We start from the raw sequence: 20,968 nt of genomic DNA, 5'->3' as shown, positions 1-20,968 counted from the left end.
TCACTCGGAGCTTGGATGGAAGTTGCGTAAGAAATCTTGATATTGGTGCCCACTCTCGATGGCTACGAACGGAATCAGATGGGGTGATAAATGTCACAGTTCTGCAACACGTCAAACTTGTACACCATTGTAAGAGTCCAATGAGTGGTCACGACATACCTCATTCGATCGAACAACAGCTGAATGCCTCCATATCACTTGCAGCCCAGACATGATTGGTCGACAAGTCGTGGATCATGCTGCCGCTGAAGATAGGTCGTCTGCAGACAGCGCAGACAAGAATTTGGAACTCTGGATGTTCAAAAATGCTCCATCCTGAACTTTCAGATTCCTGAGTCATTATCTTCAACGTGTTAATCGAACCAACTTAAGTGGAAGCTATGAGATAGCAGGATCTGTCCTTTTCATGAGCGGTCTGCAAACACTGCGGATGGTGGATTTGTAAGGCACACCAAGGCCAGATTGCAGGGGCGGAAGAGCATATACACAAAGCATACTGGTAAAACAATTAAACACGCCTAAAGAAGTGCGTGTGTATAGAATGCACGTGACCGAATAGTGACTAACTTGAGATCATCATTAAGTCCTTCGATCAATTGCATACTAAACTTAGTATTAAACGGTAGTACTACGTAGTACATCTAGCCGCAAGGTGTTTCCCCGGTCTGTACCGCTCGACTTATAATGGCTTTCGGCGAGGTTGTACACTACGTGACCCAGCCTACAGGCTGGCCTGAACCAGTCCGCGGTATTGCTTCCTTGTTGTCGCCGTTCCACTGTCCAGACAGGTCAAGTAACGAGCATCTTGCCAGCGCATCGTCCTTGACGTTCCCAGAGCCACTTGTTTCCAGTGAAGCACCTGCACCGGGATCATACACTGCCAAAGATTTTCAGGTCTTGATTCACTCCACAGCTGCAGGGTCAAGATCACTTGCTGAGCTTCCTCACTACGGTGGCGAGAGGTCTACCGTTCCCCTTTGGTCTCAGCTCCTCCATGCATTGGCAAACACGCTGTCCCCAGATGTTCTAATTCTGTAAGTACTAAGTGGCATGTTCGTCACGCAATGAACAAGATCTGAATATCTCTACAGCGAAGATGCACCGTTCATCATGCCACGGGCTCAGAACGTGGCGAGTCAGCCGTCAAATCTCATTGACGGACATGCGACTCTTCTTGCTGCACATGCCATCTTCTCGACGCATAGAACTCATTCAGACAGATCTACCACCAGCTCACAAGACCCTGACTCCGAAGACATGAATGAATCGATGTATTCCGCAGACTGTGACTCGTGCGATGGTTCAGTTGACTCATTTGACCTGCCCTTGCAAGCGCATATGCTTCCGGGCCGAGGGAGACGCATTTCCGCTGTGGTGCCAGTCTTACTAGTCACCGACTCCCGTAATATCGTTCCCCTACTTTGCAGTGCTCTTTACCAGAGACACGTGTGGGGGATCCGTCAGCCTGTGGTCGGCCTGTGCTGTTCCAGCACTGGTACGATTGTCACGGCCATCTTTGGATGGCTCGACTCCGATCAGTCAGAGGAAGGCCGCATGGCAAGTCCGAAATCGATGCGTATTTTTCCACGCTGACCCTTCCTGAAGCCTACAGCCCACCTCGCTTTAGCAGCAGACGTCCACCTAGATCCATCGATGGGGGTGTTTGACTTCACTGACACCCGTTCTGCCATCAGCCTCGCGCAATTCGTTTTGGGGTTGCGGACTCATTTTGAAGATATCAAGGGCGCCATATCGATAGAAGCAGTCGATTCTCTGACTCCGTTGCGCTGGAGATCCGATGCACCCGACTTTGAAACTCAGTTTGGGGGACAATTGGACGAACGAGTGGCGTCCTGGACCCACCAGGTACACGTGCAGACGAGTTATAGGCACGAGTTTTTATTTTGAATGGCAAGTCAGAATATTAATGGTTGTTTAGCGAGGCATCATCGTCATCTAGTCCTCGTACACCGTCCCTGACCTTGGATACTGCGGTTGTATCATATGAAACGATGAGCTCTCCCTTGCTTCGTACCATCGTTGAGGATGAGCAAGTTGATGGCGCAGATATCCGGTCAATGATTCGACCTATATCACGCTTGTCAGTACACAACTAACTCGAAGTTTTAGGTTGCCCAAAGAGCCCCGCGCGACGAACGTGAAAGGACGGTAAGTTCGCTGTAGTTACTCCATTCGTGATCTTATTTTGCCTGCAGAGAAAGAGGGTCGCAACCATCGTCCTTGAAGAACTCATTAAAGAGGACCAGTGCCTCGCCACAACCGCTATCTGAGGTTAGGACTTTGACCTCATCGCGTGCACCCAACCCATATCCACACTCGCGGTATGGAGCCCGCTTCTTGGCTGACCAGCGTTCAATGACCGTTTCTCGCATGCAGATTTACCGCTTTGTCTGATAGTTGCCTTAAGGATGGTGTGACGATGTCCAATTGGCTGTTTGAACGCCATGCGTTCACAGTCGGTCGAATCCCAGTTAGCTCTGACGAACTGGCGAATAAGACCGGAATTAACGCAATGATCAAAATATACGATCAAATGACGGCGTTTACTTGGTCTGACGACATTAAAACCATAGTAAGTCTGTAGTATTACCTTTACTACTGCTCCTCATCACGTCGCGCGCAGCTCTCGAATGCCGAGGTAGATAGCTCTGTATCAACCATGAGATCAGAGCTATGCGAAATGAATGGCGATCCCAACTGTCAGTCGAGAATAATTGATGCTCCCTCGTCGGAGGATGTCGAGTTTATTTCATGCCGGATTTCGGTACTGTTGCACGCTGTAAAAGGTGCTCGCCGGTGTGATGATGTCGCAAAGTTGCACGGCGCCAACGAAGCCGATCGGCGTCACGAATGGGATGCTCTGCTTCTCAACTTCTTCCAACCTGTTCTCGGCCAACGGGATGTGTTGTGCGTGGTTCATATGCCAGGCCATCTTCATTCTAACTATTCGTCTAGGCTAGAGCGAGAGCTGAACTTCGCTCGTAATCTCGTTGCCGATGACTCATCCTTTGCGACACGAGCCGTCGAGGTCGCTGTCGAATACCAGAACCTCTGTTATGAACAATCCCAGTGTGTCCCTCTCACCGCAGAGACCTCTGGCTGTTGGAAGCAGGCTGTAGCAGCGCGGGATCAAGGAAACCAATTTTCTGACGATATTATGTGTCGTGCCCTGAAGAGCAATTTTCCTAAAGTGATTGCATATCACTCCTCTATGGATCCGATCACTGGAAAATGTGATACCATCCTCGTCATTCCATGTTCCGGCGTCGCTAATGTGATGCTCCGGCGCATATCTAATATCGACGAGCAAGAAAAGCTTATGAAATCTTTCATGCTAGTCCAGGGTCCAAAGCCGGAGAAGCTTAACGCGAGTACGGGGGAAGATTCTTACCAGATTGAAAAGACCGTCGGTCACAGCCAAAAGACCACACCCGGCAAATCACTTCAGGTTCCCTCCTCATCTCGTGTATCAGAATCCATAAAACTCGATCGAGCCCAGTTACACAATCTGTTTCTTTATCATCCTGATGGCAATCAAGCGACGCAGAAAAAAGAAACAACACCTTCCCAGGATACATCTCGTGACGAACCTACTAGACAGGACCTACTACTGCCAGTGTTGTTGGCCGAGTACAAGAAGAGGGACGAGTCCGTAATTTCGACAGCCATGAACCAGATGAAGACTTACCTGGTTTCGGCGGTTACCTTCCTTTCCGAGTTCGGCATCACAGACCAGCCCGTCTTTGGACTGGTTGTTGATGGAGCGCTTGGTGCAATTACAATGGCATGGAAGAGAAACAATGTATGTGCTCCTCTGTTCACCATTTCCGAAGGAGCTCATCAGTGATGTAGCGAATCTACGTGATGGAACGCAATGTCCGACACTATGACATCAGGGACCCTCTTCAGGCACTTCAGTTGGTGTCTATTCTACCGCGCCTCGCGCGTCACGGCCTGGGCCTCCGCCGTCTACTAGAGAAGCAGCTCGCGACCATAGATGTGAACCAACTTCAATCCAAACCGTGGTCCAAGTTGGCTCAACGGCAGGAAGATGAGGCGGCTAAGCGGACAGAATCGGAGCAAGCAGTCGCACAAGATTGCAGGTGAGGCTGTGCAGAGAGGAAATAGAGATTGGATGTACGGCACAAGTGGAACGTGCTAACCTTGTTTTTTTTTTACCCATTTACAATATAAGTCGCGTAGGGCCACATCCATGGCAGTGGCCGCTGCCTCATTTTTTTTTTGTTGTTGGGCAGGACAGTGCAACCATTGATCAAGAAGGTTGCACTGGGCATTCCCAGAGCAAAGCAACGCGATGCTGCTCAGAACATTGATGCTTTCGTGGATATTCCTCTCTGCAGAAAGGTGCCATTGACGAGGCGGCCGCAGGCATGCTTTTGTACGTTTGAGCCTCTATCTCGGTACCTTAGCTAACTGATGATGATTTGTTCAGCCTCGCTTCACCGCTCGAGTCGTTCGTGACTGGCCATACGCTGGCAGTAACGGGCGAACGAGGAATCTAATGTCGCATTCTATTTCATGGCAACTATCTGCTGTGCAGTCGTATTATTTTGCGACGTTTCTTCATTCGTAGAACACCGAAACTTCGAAAAATTCACGAGTGGAATGATCATGCATTAAATATATCATTCTCGGTTCTTGTACTGATGGGCACATCTAGGGAAGTGAATAAGTCCATCGGCGATATCACCTGGTAAAGCGAAGTCCTCTAGAAATTGAAAGTGGAAGGCCAGTTGGCACTTCGTTCCATTTCACAGGTATCGTATAAGTACTTTCTTCTTCACAGGTCAGGCGATGTGCCGTCCTGCTTTGTGATACGACCAGTATTCTAGAGCCGGGATCTACAATCACGAGGTCTCAAAAATGCAGCATCCATGCCCATCCGCGCGATTCTAGCTACATCATCTCTGCTCAAGCCAAGGCCTAGCGGAGGCTGCGCTAGAAGCAAAGAGTACTCTCCAAGACAAGACGTTCTGAAAGGGAGTTTGTCGTCGGTCTGTCGATGATGCAAAATGTCAGACGAAAGAGCCTATGACGCGTGAGATAGCGTGCTTACACAGATGACGATAGGATGGTCGTTCTTCAGATAATAGTGAATATGATGTGCGTCGAGAGATGCGACAGATTTGCCTCTAAAAGAAAGATTGGATTCGATAGTTCGCAGAGTCAATGCATGGTCCTACAAAAGATTGGAGCTCAGGCATATCTCGATGCATGGCTTGTACTGTCCATTCGCGCGCATGTTATTGGGCGACTCTGCTTGTTTGATCATCTCTTCAATATCCTTAATCGCAGCTCGCTCGGAAAATTTCTCTGCATCGGCCAAGAAGGACATCTGCACTTTCGCTTCCTCGGACTCAGTGCTATCGGAAACGAAACGCAGAAAATAACCCTCTTTGAGATTTTGAAATCTGAGGTGGAGAGGGTGAGAGGGATTTCTGAGTCCGGCGGTTGTGTGAGGGTCTGTTGTGCCCATTGCACATTCAGACAATGAGCTGCATTCCGTCTCAGGCTGCGGGATATTCGCAAAGAACAAAGCCTTGAGTTCATCTGAAAGGAATGTCGCGTGTCCGAGTCGATCCGGACGACAACTAAGGAGTGCCAGAGAATCCTCAGTTGTATTCGCTGTGTGCTACAAATCCGAACATCATCGTTGAGTCGCATACACCAGAGTGAACATCACAAACCTCCGCGATGTGCACGGTCAACCCAAGACCAGCACCCTTGGCTCTTGATAGGTGATGGGTGAAAGATCGCATGTCGCCACTGCGTGGATCTCCACATACGTCAATGCCTACAACTCTTCTGCCCCTGTTCTTCATCTCGATGGCAAGACTAACGCATTCTGCAAGGTCCAAGTCACTCATGCGACGATCGACGGACACGATCAGGGCGGCCTGAGTAGCAGGATATGTCTCTATTTCATCAAGCACAGTTACGAGGTACCTCTCCCGCGTCATGTGTGTTGTCGCGCGAGGTGTACTCCGTAGTTCAAGGTACGCGCACTGAGGGCTTTCCGCGCCATCATCTGCGGGGTTCAGGAACGACTGGAGGACTGCACGAGTAACGGTCGCGACTGCTTCCGGAGTTGATGTCAGAGCATAGATAACGGACATCAGAAAGAAAAAGTCAGATATTTCATTGAAGTCAACTCCAGACCCGAGTTTCTCGATAGTGTCTGCGACCTCAGCTGCATGTGCACCAGAAGGCGGGTATTTCTGCGCAAGTTCCAGTATGGTTTTGACAGGTATAGATCCGTTAAGATGAGCATGAAGTTCTGCCTTAGGGAGTGACTGAAGGAAAATTACGTTGTCAGGGCATAGCGATGCCAGAGCAGCAGCTGCAGGACCCGAGATCTTTGACATTTCCATTGACGACCGAAGGGGATAGTTATCGCCCAACAACAATCCATAACGTAGCAAGTGACAGATTTCACAATCTAAATGGGGCCAAGAATGGATCCGGAGAGATCTACGTGCGGATGGGGTATATCCCGGCCGTTCCATCATCTGATTTTTCCATGAATGAACGCACAGCCGCGCGATGTGGGGTCGTTTGGAAACTTTGTATTATAAAGACACTGCTGGACAGCCCATGCCGCCATGCGGCATGCCTGCTATCTATGCCAGCAGCACGGCTCACAGAGCTGACAAAAGTATTTGAAGATGTGTTTTTAGTTACCGGCCGAGAATGTGTAGTAGACCAGTTCGAATCCCACCTGCTTGTCAAGTTGTGAAGGTTGTTAGTTATGAGATCTTTACACCACCTACTATCTTTGTTGTATCTGTCGATTTTCAGACTCAGAGTCAGGCTGCATTAGCGGGGGATTTAGCGACGGCGGCCATCATTTGAGAATCGACTGAGTTTCAAGGGAGGTTCAAATCAGAATTCGAAAACCAGATAACTACTTCTGGATGGAACTTGAGCTTGAGCGAGGACCGAGCAGCGCCTGATATACATGTCGATTGATCCCGTACGGGACTCGACTATAAGTGCAGCAGAGCGCTGACAAACAGTACTTGCACCGGCCAGGTGATATTCAAAGTGCGAAGCAAAAACATTGGTATAGTATTGTAAATGAGTACAAAAAAAAAACTATCACGTTCGACTTGTGCCGTACATATTTCAACAATATTCCACTTTCTATTTCCTCTCCACACCGCCTCATCTGTGATCTTCTGCAACTGCTTTCTCCGATTCTGCCCGCTTAGCCGCCGCCAATCTTTTGTCTTCCTGCCGTTGGGCCAACTTGGACCACGGCTTGGATTGAAGTTGGCTCACATCTATGGTCGCGAGCTGCTTCTCTAGTAGGCGGCGGAGTTCCAGGCCGTGACGCGCGAGGCGCGGTAGAATAGACACGAACTGAAGTGCCTGAAGAGGGTCCCTGATATCATAGTGTCGGACATTGCGTTCCATCACGTAGATTTGCTACATCACTGATGAGCTCCATCGGAAATGGTGAACAGAGGCAGCACATACGTTGTTTCTCTTCCATGCCATCGTAATTGCACCAAGCGCGCCGTTAACGACAAGTCCAAAAACGGGCTGGTCTATGATGCCGAACTTGGAAAGGAAAGTAACCGCCGAAACCAGGTAACTCTTCATCTGTTCATGGCCGTCGAAATTGTGGACTCGTCCCTCTTCTTGTACTCGGCCAACAACACTGGCAGTAGTAGGTCCTGTCCACTAGATTCGTCACAGGATGTACCTTTGAAAGGTATTGTTTTCTTCTTTCTGTGTAGCTTGATGGCCATCAGGATGATAAAGAAACGGGTTGTGCAACTGTTTTCGATCGATTTTTCTGGATTCCGATACGCGAGAAGAGGAGGGGACCTGAAGTGATTGGCTGGGTGTGGTCTTTTGGCTGTGACCGACGGTCTTTTCAATTTGGTAAGAAGCTTCCTCCGTACTCGCGTCAAGCTTCTCCGGCTTTGGACCCTGGACTAGCATGAAATATTCCAGAAGCTTCTCTTGCTCGCCGATATTAGATATGTGCTGGAGCATCACAGTAGCAAAGCCCGGAACATGGAATGACGAGGATGCATCACATTGTCCAGTGAGCGGATCCTGAGAGGAGTGACATGCAATCACTTCAGCAGCATTCCTGTTCATGTCGCGACGGTCGATATCATCAGAAAATTGGAATGCTTGATCTCGCGCTGCTGCAGTCTGCGCCCAACTGCCAGAGGTCTCTGCGGTGAGGCGGACACACCGGTGCTGTTCAAGGACAGAGGTCCTGGTATTCGAGAGCGACCTTGACGGCTCGTGTCGCGAAGGGAAGGAGTCTCGGCAGCGGAGATTACGAGCGAAGTTTAGCTGTCGCTCTAGCCTAGACGAATAGTTAGAATGAAGATGTCCTGGCATATGAACCACGCACAACACATCCCGTTGGCCGAGAACAGGTTGGAAGAAGTTGAGAAGCAGTGCATCCCATTCGTGACGCCGATCGGCTTCGTTGGCGCCGTGCAACTTTGCGACATCATCACACCGGCGAGCACCTTTTACAGCGTGCAACAGTGCCGAAATCCGGCATGAAATAAACTTGACATCCTCCGGCGAGGGAGCATCGATTGTGCTGGACTGACAGTTGGGATCGCTATTCCTGTCGCATAGTTCTGATCTCGTGGTTGATACAAAGCTATCTACCTCAGCATTCGAGAGCTGAGCACGACGTGATGAGGAGCAGTAGTAAAGGTAATACTGCAGACTCACTATGGTTTTAATGTTGTCAGACCAAGTAAACGCCGTCATTTGATCGTATATTTTGATCATTGCGTTAATTCCGGTCTTATTCGCCAGTTCTTCAGACCTAACTGGGATCCGAGCGACTGTGAACGCATGGCGTTCAAACAGCCAATTGGATATTGAAACTTTGTCTTTAAGGCCGGTATCAGACAAAGCGGCAAATCTGGAGACAAGAAACGGTCAGTGAACGCTGGTCAGCCAAGAAGCGGGACTCCATACTGCGAGTTTGGGTATGGGCTGGGTGCACGTGATGAGGTCGAAGTCCTAATCCTCCAAGTGCGGCTGTGGCGATGGCACTGGTCCTCTTTGATGAGATGTCTTAAGGAAGATGATCGCGACTCTTCTTCCGCTGCAGGCAAGAATAAGATCACGAAATGAGTAACTACAGCGGAACTTACCGTCCTTTCACGTTCGTCGCGCGGGTCTCCTGGGGCAGCCTAAAGCTTCGAGTTAGTTGTGTATTGACAAGGCGTGACATAGGCTTAAATTATTGACCGGATATTTGCGCCAGTCAACTTGCTTCATCCTCGACGATGGTACGAAGCAAGGGAGAGCTCATCGTTTCATATGATACAACCGCAGTATCCAAGGTCGGGGACGGAGTACGAGGACTTAGATGAGGATGATCCCTCGCTAAACAACCATTAATATTCTGACTTGCCATTCAAAATAAAAACTCGTGCCTATAACTCGTCTGCACGTGTATCTGGTGGGTCCAGGACGCCACTCGTTCGTTCGATCGTCCCCAAAACTGAGTTTCAAAGTCGGGTAATCGGATCTCCAGTGCAACGGAGTCAGAGAATCGACTGCTTCTATCGATATGGCGCCCCTTGATATCTTGAGAATGAGTCCGCAACCCCAAAACGAATTGCGCGAGGCTGATGGCAGAACGGGTGTCAGTGAAGTCAAACACCCCCATCGAAGGATCTAGGCGGACATCTACTGCTAAAGCGAGGTGGGACTGTAGGCTTCAGGAAGTGTCAGCGTGGAAAACATGCATTGATTTCGGACTTGCCATGCGGCCTTCCTCTGACTGATCGGAGTCGAGCCACCCGAAGATGGCCGTGGCAATCGTACCAGTGCTGGAACAGCACAGACCGACCACAGGCTGACGGATTCCCCACACATGTCTCTGGTAAAGAGCACTGCAAAGTAGGGGAACGATATTACGGGAGTCGGCGACTAGTAAGACTGGCACAACAGCGGAAAGGCGTCTGCCTCGGCCCGGAAGCATATGCGCTTGCAAGGGAAGGTCGAGTGAGTCAATTGAACCATCGCACGAGTCCAGAGTCTGCGGAATACATCGATTCATCCATGTCTTCCGAGTCCTCATATTGTGAGCTGGTGGTGGATCTGTCTGAATGAGTTCTAGGTGTAGAAAAGATGGCATGTGCAGCTAGAAGAGTCGCGTGTCCGTCAATGAGATTTGACGGGCTGACTTGTCACGTTCTGAGCCCGTGGCATGATGAACGGTGCATCTTCGCTGCAGGGATATTCAGATCTTGGTTCAATGCGTGGCGAACATGTCACTCAGTACTTACAGAATTAGAACATCTGGAGACAGCGTGTTTGCCAGTGCATGGAGAAGCTGAGACCAAGAGGGGAACGGTAGATCTCTCGCCGCCGTAGTGAGGAAGCTCAGCAAGTGCGCTTAACCCTGCAGCTGTGGAGTAAATCAAGACCTGAAAATCCTTTGGCAGTGTATGATCCCGGTGCAGGTGCTTCATTGGAAACGAGGGGCTCTGGCTCTGAGAACGTCGAGGACGACGCGCTGGCAAGATCCTCGTTACTTTGGCCTGTCGGGACAGTGGAACGGTGACAACAAGGAAGCAATACCGCGCACTGGTTCAGGCCAGTCTGTAGGCTGGGTCACGTAGTGTACAACCTCGCCGAAAGTCATTACGAGTCAAGCGGTGTAGACGAGAGGCACTTAGTGGCTAGATGTACTATGTAGTACTACCGTTTAATACTAGGTTCAGTACGCAATTGATCGAAGCCTAAGGACAATCATAATCCCAAGTTAGTCACTATTTGGTCACGTGCATTCTTTACGCGTTTTGTCCAGTCCACGACTGCACGCACTTTAACATGCTTAATTGTTTTACCAGTATGCTTTCTGTATATGCTCTAAGCTCTTCCACCCTAGTGCAATCTCGCTCCTGTCGGTGGTGTTTGCAGTCGGCCTGTGAAAAGGACAGACTCTTCTATTCAGATTCCACTTGGATTGACTTGATTAGCACGTCGACGATCATCATCAGGAATCTGATTCAGGATGGAGCGACATTTTCGAATATCGAGAATTCCAATTTCGTTCTCTGCAGTGTCTGCAGATGACCTATGAATAAGACGGATCCTCCTATTTATCTTCACCAGCATGCATCCGGGCTTGTCGACCAATCGTGGCACCTCTCACTCTAGGGAGATTATTCAAAATTCTCAAGAATTCGACTCTGAACGCGCTGCACCGTGTGTCATTTTAGTGGCTCGCCTGCACTGCCTACAGAAGTGCTGAAAATACGCCTGGAAGACTTTCCCAGCGTGGTTGCTGCTTTAGTCAGCATTATATACAGTTTTGTCGCCAGCCGTCTCAGTATCACCGCTGACAATCACACTGGCACCGAGTGGACCGTTGGCCCTGGAGAGGGACTCGACCTGATGAAAAGAATCTGGTATGGCTGTTCGCGCATATTGAAATTGGAAAGGAACTCATCTTCTGCCAGCGCCAATTTTTAGATCTCACAATATCCCCTTATACTTACAACGCAAGGGTAGCATCTACATAGCTGCGGACTGCGCCTAAAATGATCTTTAACAGGCACCGCCACCCATGGTGTATGAGCCTGCTGTGAGTTCGACGGGTTTCGCGGTCTGCACCGCGTCTAAATTTCTCCAATTTGTATTTTCCACAAATCTATCAGCACGTTTTGTGTATTGCGTCACGATCTTGAAATCTCTGCCTTTTATTGTGGAGGTATTTCTAATTTGTATTGGTCACGGCTCTAAAAGCAGGTCGGTTCGGTCACTCATTAACCCGACGTCGCGCACGCTCACTATATCCTACTATATCTGAAACAGGGGTATGACGACACTGGCCATAATTACTCTAGTACTCTAGTAGTACTAGTCACAAGCTGAATCGCACGGACAGAAAGGAGTTACATGCTAACCATCAAAACGAACTCGGTCATTTTGGCATTCCCGGCACTGTGAGTGAATTCACCTCCCTGAGAAAAACTTCAAACCTCAACCTTGGGGTGGCGCACTGGTGGCGTAGCCTGGTCCAGGAATCATCGGTCGACTTAAGCATAGAGAACTTGCTGATAGATCTTCGCATCAAGTGGCCAATGGATGGCATCATCTTCTGATGATCTGGCTCAGAGCCATTTCATATCCCAAGAAACACCACATGGCACCTCGAAAATGATCGTGGTGATGTCGGAAGTTGGAACTAAGCTACGAACTCATCATCCATTAATTCCGCGCTTACTCGATCGTATTTCCCAGAAATCCGCCTATGCCGCACAAGCTGCTACCTGCTACTAACAAATGGGGCTCGGAATATATGCGGCAGGAAGGTTTAGCCCGCGCAAGTCGGCGGTTCCCGAGCCAGAATTAACCATTTCCTCCGCAGTCCTTCCGCTACTTCGAAGACAATCAAACTTCGAACGCACGTGGAGGGTGCAAGTACTGTTCGGATCAAAGTTGTTGATCAAATATCCAGTTCGGTATGAAGCTTGTACAATGTATAAACGGATCTTGAGCACTCGCCTCCAGACTAGTCTATCAGGGGGAGTCGACCCACTTTGTCATAATTCTTAGCGATACAGATTGGCAGTCAAAATATCATAAAGAACGATACAAAGCCGTCAGCAAGTGCAAGAAGAAGCGAATGAAAAAAATACATCGAGCTAAACCAAGACGCAACCAGCGTTCGATGAAGAAAATAAATATCATAAGCAAAGTAAACATCACATGGCCCAGTATCGTAATACACAGATGCGGCTTGTGTAACAGTTTAGCTCTGGGAGAAATGTCAAAAGGGGACATACGACATGTGTGAAGGACGATGGGTGGAGGCACACTGCTCTGTAATGAGTAAAATAAATGCTAACCAGTCGTCGAGGCGAGCAGGGTGTCTTCCTGTTTTAGATGGTATGTTGCCACAATTAGGTTCCGCTTCCTGGGTACTGGTACATCGTGCCTGCGGCCTAGTTACCATTTAGGCTCCAATTGGGGTGCCAATCTTCAAAGCATGATTTCACGGATCTGACGACAAGGGGGTCCATCAGCGTTCCTGCGAAAAATTTATCCTAGCCGGAGAGGGGGGCTAACTCACGTTTTTGCTTATGACAGCACTAATATTGTTGATTTTCGAACAACGTAAAAGAAGCCCACAGAATCGGACGGTTACGGCAGAGATTGGTAAGATTGCAGAGGAAATTTAAGGTTGTATGCAAGATTGTGTCCCGGCGATAGCAGTATGTTTTGGAGCACGATAGCGAGATGCGAACGTCGACGACTGACATGGATAAATCATAAGATGAAGAGCAAAAAAGAAACATCAAATTAGCGCCGCGATTTGGAGATTGGATCGAAGAACGATGCTATGAGAGAAAAGGGAAGAATGGTGGGAAATGGATGAGCGTACGGTTGGACGACATCACTGGCGGGTAGGGAAGGATCAATAGAAGGAGGAACTTACTCTGGAAAGCAAGGAATTAGTAACTCGATCCTAAAGATATTCGCTTAGTAACTGACCTTCGACAGCGGCCATCACTACTCTCAACATTTCCGTATCAGGTTGCGGTTGTTACACTTTCTGGAGTTAAGGCTGCGTCTTCAGTGAATAAGAGAAAGAGCGTACTGGATGTAGATTTCACGTTCTTTAGAACGTCCAGCTTTGTGAGCGAGCCGCGTGAAACGTCGCCGGAAGTAATCTCGTCCAGCTTTTGCGTCCCCTGCTTCACCTTCGTAATCCTGAAGTACATTGAGTAGGAACAGCCAATCGAAAGAGAGTGGCTTACCGGGAAGAAATTTTTGATATCAGAGTTGGAGATCTTCTTTTGGAAGAGGTCATCCTTGTTTAGGAAGAGAATCTGATGCGGCAACACGCGTGAAAGGCTTTCAAAATCACGAGGGTAACCTAACGCACTATCGATGTCTGCTTGAACCATTGCGAATGGCATATTGAGTCCCATATTGTCATAGCGTCTTGCATTTGGTTCTAGAATAAGAAGCCAATGGTTCGTCTTCAGATGGATCACGAGGTGCAAGGTAACTCACCGCATCCCGATCCTCGACAAGGCATTGGTCGTACCCACTTAGACTGACCAGAAATAGAATGCTGGTGACATCCTGGAAACAGTGAATCCACTTTCTCCGCTCGCTCTTCTGACCACCGACGTCGACCATAAGCATTTCGTGGTCTTTAAGATGGAAAGTGGTCTCGGTTATTCCGATAGTGCGAGCTCGGCACTGGACGATATCTTGTTCAGTTGGATGATATGATGGGTCGAATAATCTGTCCAGCGAGGAGAAAAAGTATGACAGGCTGTAGTGGGAGTTGTAAGGTCTCGGGGGGGAGCAAGGCACACAACACGAGGCTCACTTTTCAGGAAGAGCAGCCTCGTTCCCTCTGCTGTACGCTTGTTGGATCCCGCTGTCAGCCCAAAGATCTCTCAAGGGCTCGTAGTATGACATAGGAAAAGGCTCTTGTTCACGGATATCCCTGGCATTCTGAATGAGTTCCACGTGTGGTAGGGCCTCCTCCGCAATTTCGAGCTCCATGTCCTCCATGGCCTCAAACACGTAATTCATGCCCGTCGTTAGGTTGTTGAACACTAGTTGACGATAAGTCTCAATTTCTGCTGCTGAGAAGGGTACCCGATGAATCAGTCGCATTTGCTACGAAAGAAGCCTCGTGAACTGACACCGAGTGGACTGGGAGAGGTAACTTACCTTGAGAACTGTCGATTTTCCCGAGTCGCCAGACCCTAGGAGAAGAACCTAGGTATCATAGATGAAGGTGAATGACATACAGGAACTTGGGTGTCGAACGTACTTTGACCTGGGAAGTCATCTTGGCCCTGGCCTATATGATAGATATGGTCAATATCAAGTTATTACCAGTGACAGGTGCAGAACGACGAGCGAAGGCCAGCATCATTCTGTCGCAGACTCACTTCCTTGAGATATTTCTCCGCTTCTCTGTGCCTCCGCTTATCCTCATCCGAGACATCCACCATCCCCCCTGTTGACATGCATGCACCCATGATTTCTCACTCTGGAGCAGAAACGAATGCAAGGCCCTAGGGCTACGAATCCAACAGAGAAGTCCTATTACAACTGAAGAATAGTTTGAATGACGGATCTGAGGCAAGTACAGGCAGTTGTGTGAGTGGGAGGAGACTGAATATGTTGCTGCAGAGGAGTAATAAGCCAGTAACAAGTATCAACACGCTGGCAGTGTAGGCTAGTGATTGGCGTGGGATGAAGTTCCTTCCAGCTCAGGGAGGGACAACGTCCTGCTATGAAAAAAAGAGAAGCACAGACCACCGTGCGGTGCAGTCTACCTGAGACTGAGTGAAGCTTGAATGGTGGTACTGGGCGCGGACCGGGGGAAAGATCGTATCTCGGCTACCGTCTGCCTCTTCTTTCAAACTTCAAAGCCAGCAATACGACTAAACCGCGGACATTCCTTCAAAATTATCTGTAATACGGCACAGATCGCAAGTTCACTAGTGGTCTCATCGCTCAGTCGAGTCCCTCCATACTGCACAAAGTCTTGCGAATGTGATAAGAATAAGATCTTGTGCTGTACGTTTGCTGTACGTGACTTATACAAGAACTTAGATCACCTGTATGTCTCAGAGGGTACGTACAATAGATATTAACTCTAAATTGGATTGGCAGCGGATAATTAGTAACTGCAGGGCTGGAACTATACTGGTAGCGGCCGACGTTGCAGCGGAGGCCGCGACTCATCATGATGGTGGCAACAAATTCGACCAACCAGAACTCCGAGACTCTCGCGCACAATCAAAGTGCCCTTTGTACCCTTGTGATACGGCCCCACCCCTTAGGAATGTCCGCTCTATGCAAGGGAATCAGCGCTCAACATTGGAAGTTGAACACATGCACCCCAAAAAACCGATCATCCAGCCCTTTCCCCACTGGGAATAGAAGATGAAAATACCACGAAAATAGTCCCATGACTCGGAGAAGGTAGCCGCCTCAAATCAAGAATTATAGGCCAGGTGCACCCAAGTTGATCAGTCTACTTAAGTAACCCACGGGAGGGATTTGAAGGAATCACTACTATCTCTCACGGAAAACAGGTATGAGTGGGATGATTTTGTCTATGGCTAATTCCGTGAGTTCTATAGGTTGCACGGTTTCGCCGAACAGCATGGACCTCCACTACTATAGCTCCTCCTGCCGACAACAACGTATCGCTTACATTTCGGAGTCTCATACTACGAAACAGCTGGTGCGGTTCAATTACGGAGCGTCCGGGAATGCCGCGGATGTGATTTATGTCGTCTGGTACCTGCACCAGGTCTATCAACGACGGCCTTCAAGGTAAGTGATCAAAGGAAGTAGTGTGCTAATGCAAGGGTCGTCTTAGGTTGCTCGGCATAATCAAGTACTCTGACAGCTAAGCCGATCACGAGGTCACATGTCGCTTCCGGAGACATTATATGTCTCCCTTTGTTGTTTGTCTCGACCCTTCACTTGTATATGGATCGTACCTAACACGCTTGTCAAAAAAACAGCCCGGATCTTCAACATTCATGCGACTATACTATGCATCTTGCCGAACCGTCTCAATTATATTCCAGCCGCACATTAATGACACTATTGTGTCACATTGTGATCTTGTCCGTCGGACTTCTGGTTATGCATACGTCACCAACTAAGGAACAATGTGGCAATACTAACTTGAGCTTGCAGGGTAATACAATTTCCTACTCGCAAACTGCGTAAAAATTGTACATTCAGAGACTGCAGGCCATACTAAACCGTATCTCGTAACGGTCTGCAGATTCTTCATCGAAGGAATTGAGAAGGTGTCGGACAACATTAATGGTATGTCCTGTAATATCCGTCATCCTGCCCAGCAATATTATGGAATGTCGGCGTATCTTTGAACACAGAACCATTGGCTCTGGGTCGAAATATTCGACTAGCTAAAGACGTACCGGCTATTTGATTATTCCTTTTTTGTGAAGATAGACATCTAGCGCAACTTCCCTATGCCAACCTCATACGTCGTCCATCTGTCCCCGATTCCAGTACTTGTTTGCTTTCAATTTAAGGCTGTATCTCGTGAAGTCCAAGAAGGAATGTTCTCATATGTGGATCTGTTGTCTTTCCACACATGGGAACGCTGAACTTGCATTCGATCTGAACTGGGCCGTGTGGCCAGTAAGATGCTTCGTCGGTATTCCTGTCACGTAGGGAGCTTGGGTTGCATGTCTCGTTTTACTCACAACAATGCAGATCTGCGACACACGGCTGATATTTAACCAGGTTACCCTGGTAATTACATTCAAAGTTGTGCTTGAATTGTTGATTTAGCTAGACTTAGGTATACCTCCGAGCCCCTGGATCCCTATTATCACCCCGCTCTCATCATAATCTGTTCATTTCATGGTATTGCATCAGAGGCTCTGAGTCATACAAAGTGTGTCCGCAGTAGTGGGGGCAGCCCATCCATGTATATGACTATTTTCTAAGTTACCTGCAGCAAGTCGACGGTCGCTATAGGATGGAACGGGTCCACTGCGTAGAACATGTTATGGAAACTTGTAATGAACATATTCCTTCTCTGTAACGTAGCAAGTAGTCTCAACTCGTAAGCAATGGAAAGTTGAAGGAGGTTCGTTATATCTGCCGGGTACAGCATATTTTGAAATTGGAAGATACCATGAAATGCTACACTGCCCAATACACAGTGGTCCTGGCCTCATGAATTGTAGTAGCTTCAGAGTTGGGAAACCGAGCATGAGCCGCCAGCGTCATGCAATCTCCTACTTGCAAGCTGCGCACCAATCTCCCCACTTCTGCGGTCTTGGCAGCTTGCCTGTCGAAGGTATTATCAAGAAAGTGCCAAAAACAGTCACCATCGGCATCCTTGTCAAATGAATCGCTGGCGTGCCAAAACATGGTGTGGTCTGATCCCGAAGTCTTTGCCGCGAGAGTTTTTAGCAGTTTCATGCTGGGAGGAAAGGACGGTCTGCTGGTGTCTCGTGGGATGACCGATGGCTCCGCGTTGCACTCTTCGAAGAGAAAACGCGCCGGCCACTCGGTGGTGTCAGAGATGGGTTCTTGCAATTTCTCTATGCTGACATCGCACCATATGTAAGACGCGTTGAACGTATGAGGAAACTGCGTGCGCAATCTTTGATCATGAGTCCAAATCTGAAACTCTATTTTTCTGCACGGATTCGTTGATAGCATCGGTGCGGACGGCAAGGCATCGTCCAGTCCGCCAATTCGCAACTTCTTCTCCCAAGCTGCACCACCCTCCTCGAAGTCTTTCTCAACGAACCTGAACTCGCCCTCAGTGCCGTGAACGCCGATAGGGAGCGTTCTTATATATATTCCTTCATCGGAACGCTTTCCTTCCTTGTAAGTTGGAACGGTGGTAGGCCGCTCGATGTAGATTGTACTGTGCGGCCAGTAAGATGCCTCGTCGATAATCCTGTCTATAAGCTCCATAGGAAGCTTGCGTTGCAGGTATCGTTTTACTTGTAAGACATCCGCGACAGACGGTTGATACTCAGTTGGTTCTGGGTAACAACAACCACCTGATGAAATCGTGATACATGCCTGATAACGATCTCAGTCAAAGAACCACCATACCTGGCTGTGAAGGAATTTGATCCTCGACAGATTCCACATGGGTGGGAGTTGTGCAAGGCGAATGATCTGATTCGAGCATGTATGTAAGATGATAGCGAACTAGCGACGACTTGAAGTTGATCAGTGATAGTAGATAGCGGAAAGCATTAATTAAGCTCTACACAGCCACCCGTGCTTTCGAGCAAGCACATAGATATTATTGCTCACAACATCCACCAAGTCTTCACCACTATCACTAGTGATAACACTGTGTCACGATGGTCAAAAATCCTCGGAAACGTCAAAAGACAGGAAAAATACAACATAAACCAGTCCCACTAGGTGCTGGCCTGCGCAATGACGCGAGTAAAGACGACGAGGAGAGGCGTCTCGAAAACTTGCTATTCGGTGTCCCATATGCTCCTGAGAAGGCTGGCAAGGAAATCATGGTAATATCTGATGAAGAAGCAGAGGATGGCCAATATGAAGTAGGACGAGAGTTTGAAAATTTGCTCGACTCGGATGTATGTGCAGAACTGCTAGAAACTACACTTCATTATTCACGTCACCTATAGCTTTTTTTCGTGGACGACAATGCTGGACTATCCGAGTTTAGCCAGGCTCCTCAAGACCATGTACAGTCTGATGTAGAAGATAACGAAGAGCTCATAATACCGGAGGTCCCCGAAAGTGATGAAGACGAAGAAATTTCCATTATTCGCCAGGACATCCCTCAGCAGCCCAAAAAAACCAAAGCACCTGCTTGGACAGACCCAGACGATGTAAACGTTCAAGTCTCACTTGCATCAAATAACCGTCTTCGCAAACTGCGCGACGCACCCTCTGATGACACAGTGGGAGGACGTGAATACGAGCGCAGATTACGCAGGCAATTCGAACACATAAACCCAACTCCAGACTGGGCATCCATCGCGCGCAAGAAAAGCGAACGTGCAAAGAGACGTCGATCATCGGCTTCTGGATCTGAGAGTGGGGAGGATGTTGTGCCGGAGCTGCTGGCATCAACGGCTGGAATTTTGGGGACTACTAAGTCAAGGATTATACCCCCGAGCACACTCTCCATCGAGCGATTGCGAGATGCTAATCAAGCTGCGCCAGCGGATGGCGAAATAAAAACAGTTGCATTTCATCCTTCGCCTCACGTTCCCGTCCTTTTGACTGCAAGTGCAGACCGTCGCCTGAGGCTTTTCCACGTGAGTGTTGCTTCTCATGTTTTCGTACTTAAAAAGTTGAACTTGGTTGATAGATTGACGGTCTCACGAATCCTCATGCCCAAACTCTTCACGTCCCATCACTTCCTATCACCAATGCTGTTTTCCACCCCAGCGGCACGTCTATATTGATGACTGGTCCACGACCTTTCTATTACACGTACGACCTTCAGTCTGGAGCCTCCCACCGCTCCCCTCGAGGCCTATGGGGCACCACATTCTCTTCGGGTCGTGGAGACCAAGGCGCGAGCATGGAGATTTCTTCCTTCAACCCGACAGGGGAAATTCTCGCTGTTGCAGGACGGCGAGGTCATATTCATCTTGTCGATTGGCGATCAGGTGCAGCGCAAGTCATGGGCGAACTCAAAGCAAACTCGAACGTGAAGTCTTTGTGGTGGTCGAAGGCCGGAGCAGGCGAGCTTCTGGGCTTGACAGAAGATTCACAGGTTTATGTTTGGAATGTTGGGCAGCGCAAATGCGTAAAACGATGGCAGGATGAGGGCGGGTTCGGCAGTCGATTATTTGGTGGAGATGGCCAAGGAAAATATCTGACTGTTGGGTACGTTTTCGTTTTGTGAGGCGGGTGTTCACACTGACAATATGGCCCCCAGTTCAAACACAGGTTTGGTCAATGTCTACAATGCAGAGAGTACGGTCGATCTTGAGGGAGGCAAACCAAAAACTTTAAAGACGATTGGGAACCTGACAACAAGTATCTCAACGTTGCGGTTCAATCATGACTCTCAGTTACTTGCTATTGCAAGTAACGATAAAAAAGATCAGATGCGGATGGTATGTCAATATTGTATCTTTCCCAAGCTTTCATTCATTTAACTTGATCCGTTCCTGCGTAGGTTCACTGCCCGTCATTGACAGCATTTGGGAACTGGCCCACGTCAAGTACCCCTCTTGGACATGTAACCTCCGTCGATTTCTCCCGTGAGAGCGAGTACCTGGCTATCGGCAACACTCGCGGTCGCGTACTACTCTATCAACTGCGTCATTTCTCACAGCAATAAAAATGCACAGTCCATTGGTCTTTGCTACAGATACAAAAACAAACAAACATAATGATACAGATGTGGGGTGATCCAGTCGCGACG

General features: G+C 48.7%; 6 protein-coding genes across 6 annotated transcripts; 2 read left to right on the top strand and 4 right to left on the bottom strand.

Moving 5' to 3' along the window:
* Nucleotides 1-586: 586 nt before the first annotated feature.
* Nucleotides 587-4,157, top strand: DFJ58DRAFT_817516 (uncharacterized protein). Its single transcript, XM_041391797.1, has 10 exons — nucleotides 587-1,034; nucleotides 1,092-1,557; nucleotides 1,606-1,889; nucleotides 1,940-2,074; nucleotides 2,131-2,169; nucleotides 2,217-2,342; nucleotides 2,398-2,593; nucleotides 2,645-2,928; nucleotides 2,977-3,823; nucleotides 3,874-4,157. The coding sequence occupies exons 1-10, from the start codon at nucleotides 685-687 to the stop codon at nucleotides 4,126-4,128; spliced, it is 2,982 nt and encodes a 993-aa protein (XP_041237286.1). The 5' UTR covers nucleotides 587-684; the 3' UTR covers nucleotides 4,129-4,157.
* Nucleotides 4,158-4,870: 713 nt separating this feature from the next.
* On the bottom strand, nucleotides 4,871-6,407 carry DFJ58DRAFT_669318 (Metallo-dependent hydrolase; the record flags this gene model as incomplete). Its single annotated transcript, XM_041382771.1, has 6 exons — nucleotides 4,871-5,038; nucleotides 5,099-5,174; nucleotides 5,226-5,260; nucleotides 5,376-5,388; nucleotides 5,577-5,674; nucleotides 5,730-6,407. 6 exons carry the CDS (start codon nucleotides 6,405-6,407, stop codon nucleotides 4,871-4,873), a joined length of 1,068 nt encoding a protein of 355 aa, XP_041237285.1.
* A 652-nt stretch (nucleotides 6,408-7,059) lies between these two features.
* DFJ58DRAFT_817505 (uncharacterized protein) lies at nucleotides 7,060-10,800 on the bottom strand. Its single transcript, XM_041391796.1, is given in 13 exon segments — nucleotides 7,060-7,470; nucleotides 7,522-7,705; nucleotides 7,751-8,371; nucleotides 8,420-8,703; nucleotides 8,755-8,950; nucleotides 9,007-9,105; nucleotides 9,186-9,268; nucleotides 9,320-9,416; nucleotides 9,471-9,748; nucleotides 9,782-10,078; nucleotides 10,383-10,450; nucleotides 10,470-10,558; nucleotides 10,578-10,800. The coding sequence occupies 13 exon segments, from the start codon at nucleotides 10,685-10,687 to the stop codon at nucleotides 7,207-7,209; spliced, it is 2,670 nt and encodes an 889-aa protein (XP_041237284.1). The 5' UTR covers nucleotides 10,688-10,800; the 3' UTR covers nucleotides 7,060-7,206.
* Nucleotides 10,801-13,320: 2,520 nt separating this feature from the next.
* DFJ58DRAFT_817503 (guanine nucleotide binding protein, alpha subunit) lies at nucleotides 13,321-14,991 on the bottom strand. Its single transcript, XM_041391795.1, has 9 exons — nucleotides 14,849-14,991; nucleotides 14,746-14,793; nucleotides 14,396-14,691; nucleotides 14,071-14,338; nucleotides 13,940-14,011; nucleotides 13,812-13,883; nucleotides 13,652-13,764; nucleotides 13,542-13,568; nucleotides 13,321-13,391 (listed from the first exon to the last, which is right to left on the bottom strand). The coding sequence occupies exons 1-9, from the start codon at nucleotides 14,864-14,866 to the stop codon at nucleotides 13,349-13,351; spliced, it is 957 nt and encodes a 318-aa protein (XP_041237283.1). The 5' UTR covers nucleotides 14,867-14,991; the 3' UTR covers nucleotides 13,321-13,348.
* Nucleotides 14,992-17,724: 2,733 nt separating this feature from the next.
* DFJ58DRAFT_749671 (uncharacterized protein) lies at nucleotides 17,725-18,809 on the bottom strand (the record flags this gene model as incomplete). The annotated part of the gene is made up of 2 exons (XM_041387680.1): nucleotides 18,655-18,809; nucleotides 17,725-18,599 (listed from the first exon to the last, which is right to left on the bottom strand). The coding sequence occupies exons 1-2, from the start codon at nucleotides 18,731-18,733 to the stop codon at nucleotides 17,725-17,727; spliced, it is 954 nt and encodes a 317-aa protein (XP_041237282.1). The 5' UTR covers nucleotides 18,734-18,809.
* Nucleotides 18,810-18,911: 102 nt separating this feature from the next.
* DFJ58DRAFT_734709 (WD40-repeat-containing domain protein) lies at nucleotides 18,912-20,884 on the top strand (the record flags this gene model as incomplete). The annotated part of the gene is made up of 5 exons (XM_041386531.1): nucleotides 18,912-19,157; nucleotides 19,209-19,847; nucleotides 19,901-20,424; nucleotides 20,477-20,657; nucleotides 20,720-20,884. The coding sequence occupies 5 exons, from the start codon at nucleotides 18,912-18,914 to the stop codon at nucleotides 20,882-20,884; spliced, it is 1,755 nt and encodes a 584-aa protein (XP_041237281.1).
* Between the last annotated feature and the right edge of the window lie 84 nt (nucleotides 20,885-20,968).

This window comes from Suillus subalutaceus (assembly GCF_016647625.1).
Source record: "Suillus subalutaceus strain FC151 chromosome Unknown DFJ58scaffold_185, whole genome shotgun sequence".
NCBI classification, from domain to species: Eukaryota; Fungi; Basidiomycota; class Agaricomycetes; order Boletales; family Suillaceae; genus Suillus; species Suillus subalutaceus.
The sequence above is the reverse complement of the archived record's forward strand: the minus strand, read 5'-3'. Positions and strand labels throughout refer to the sequence as shown.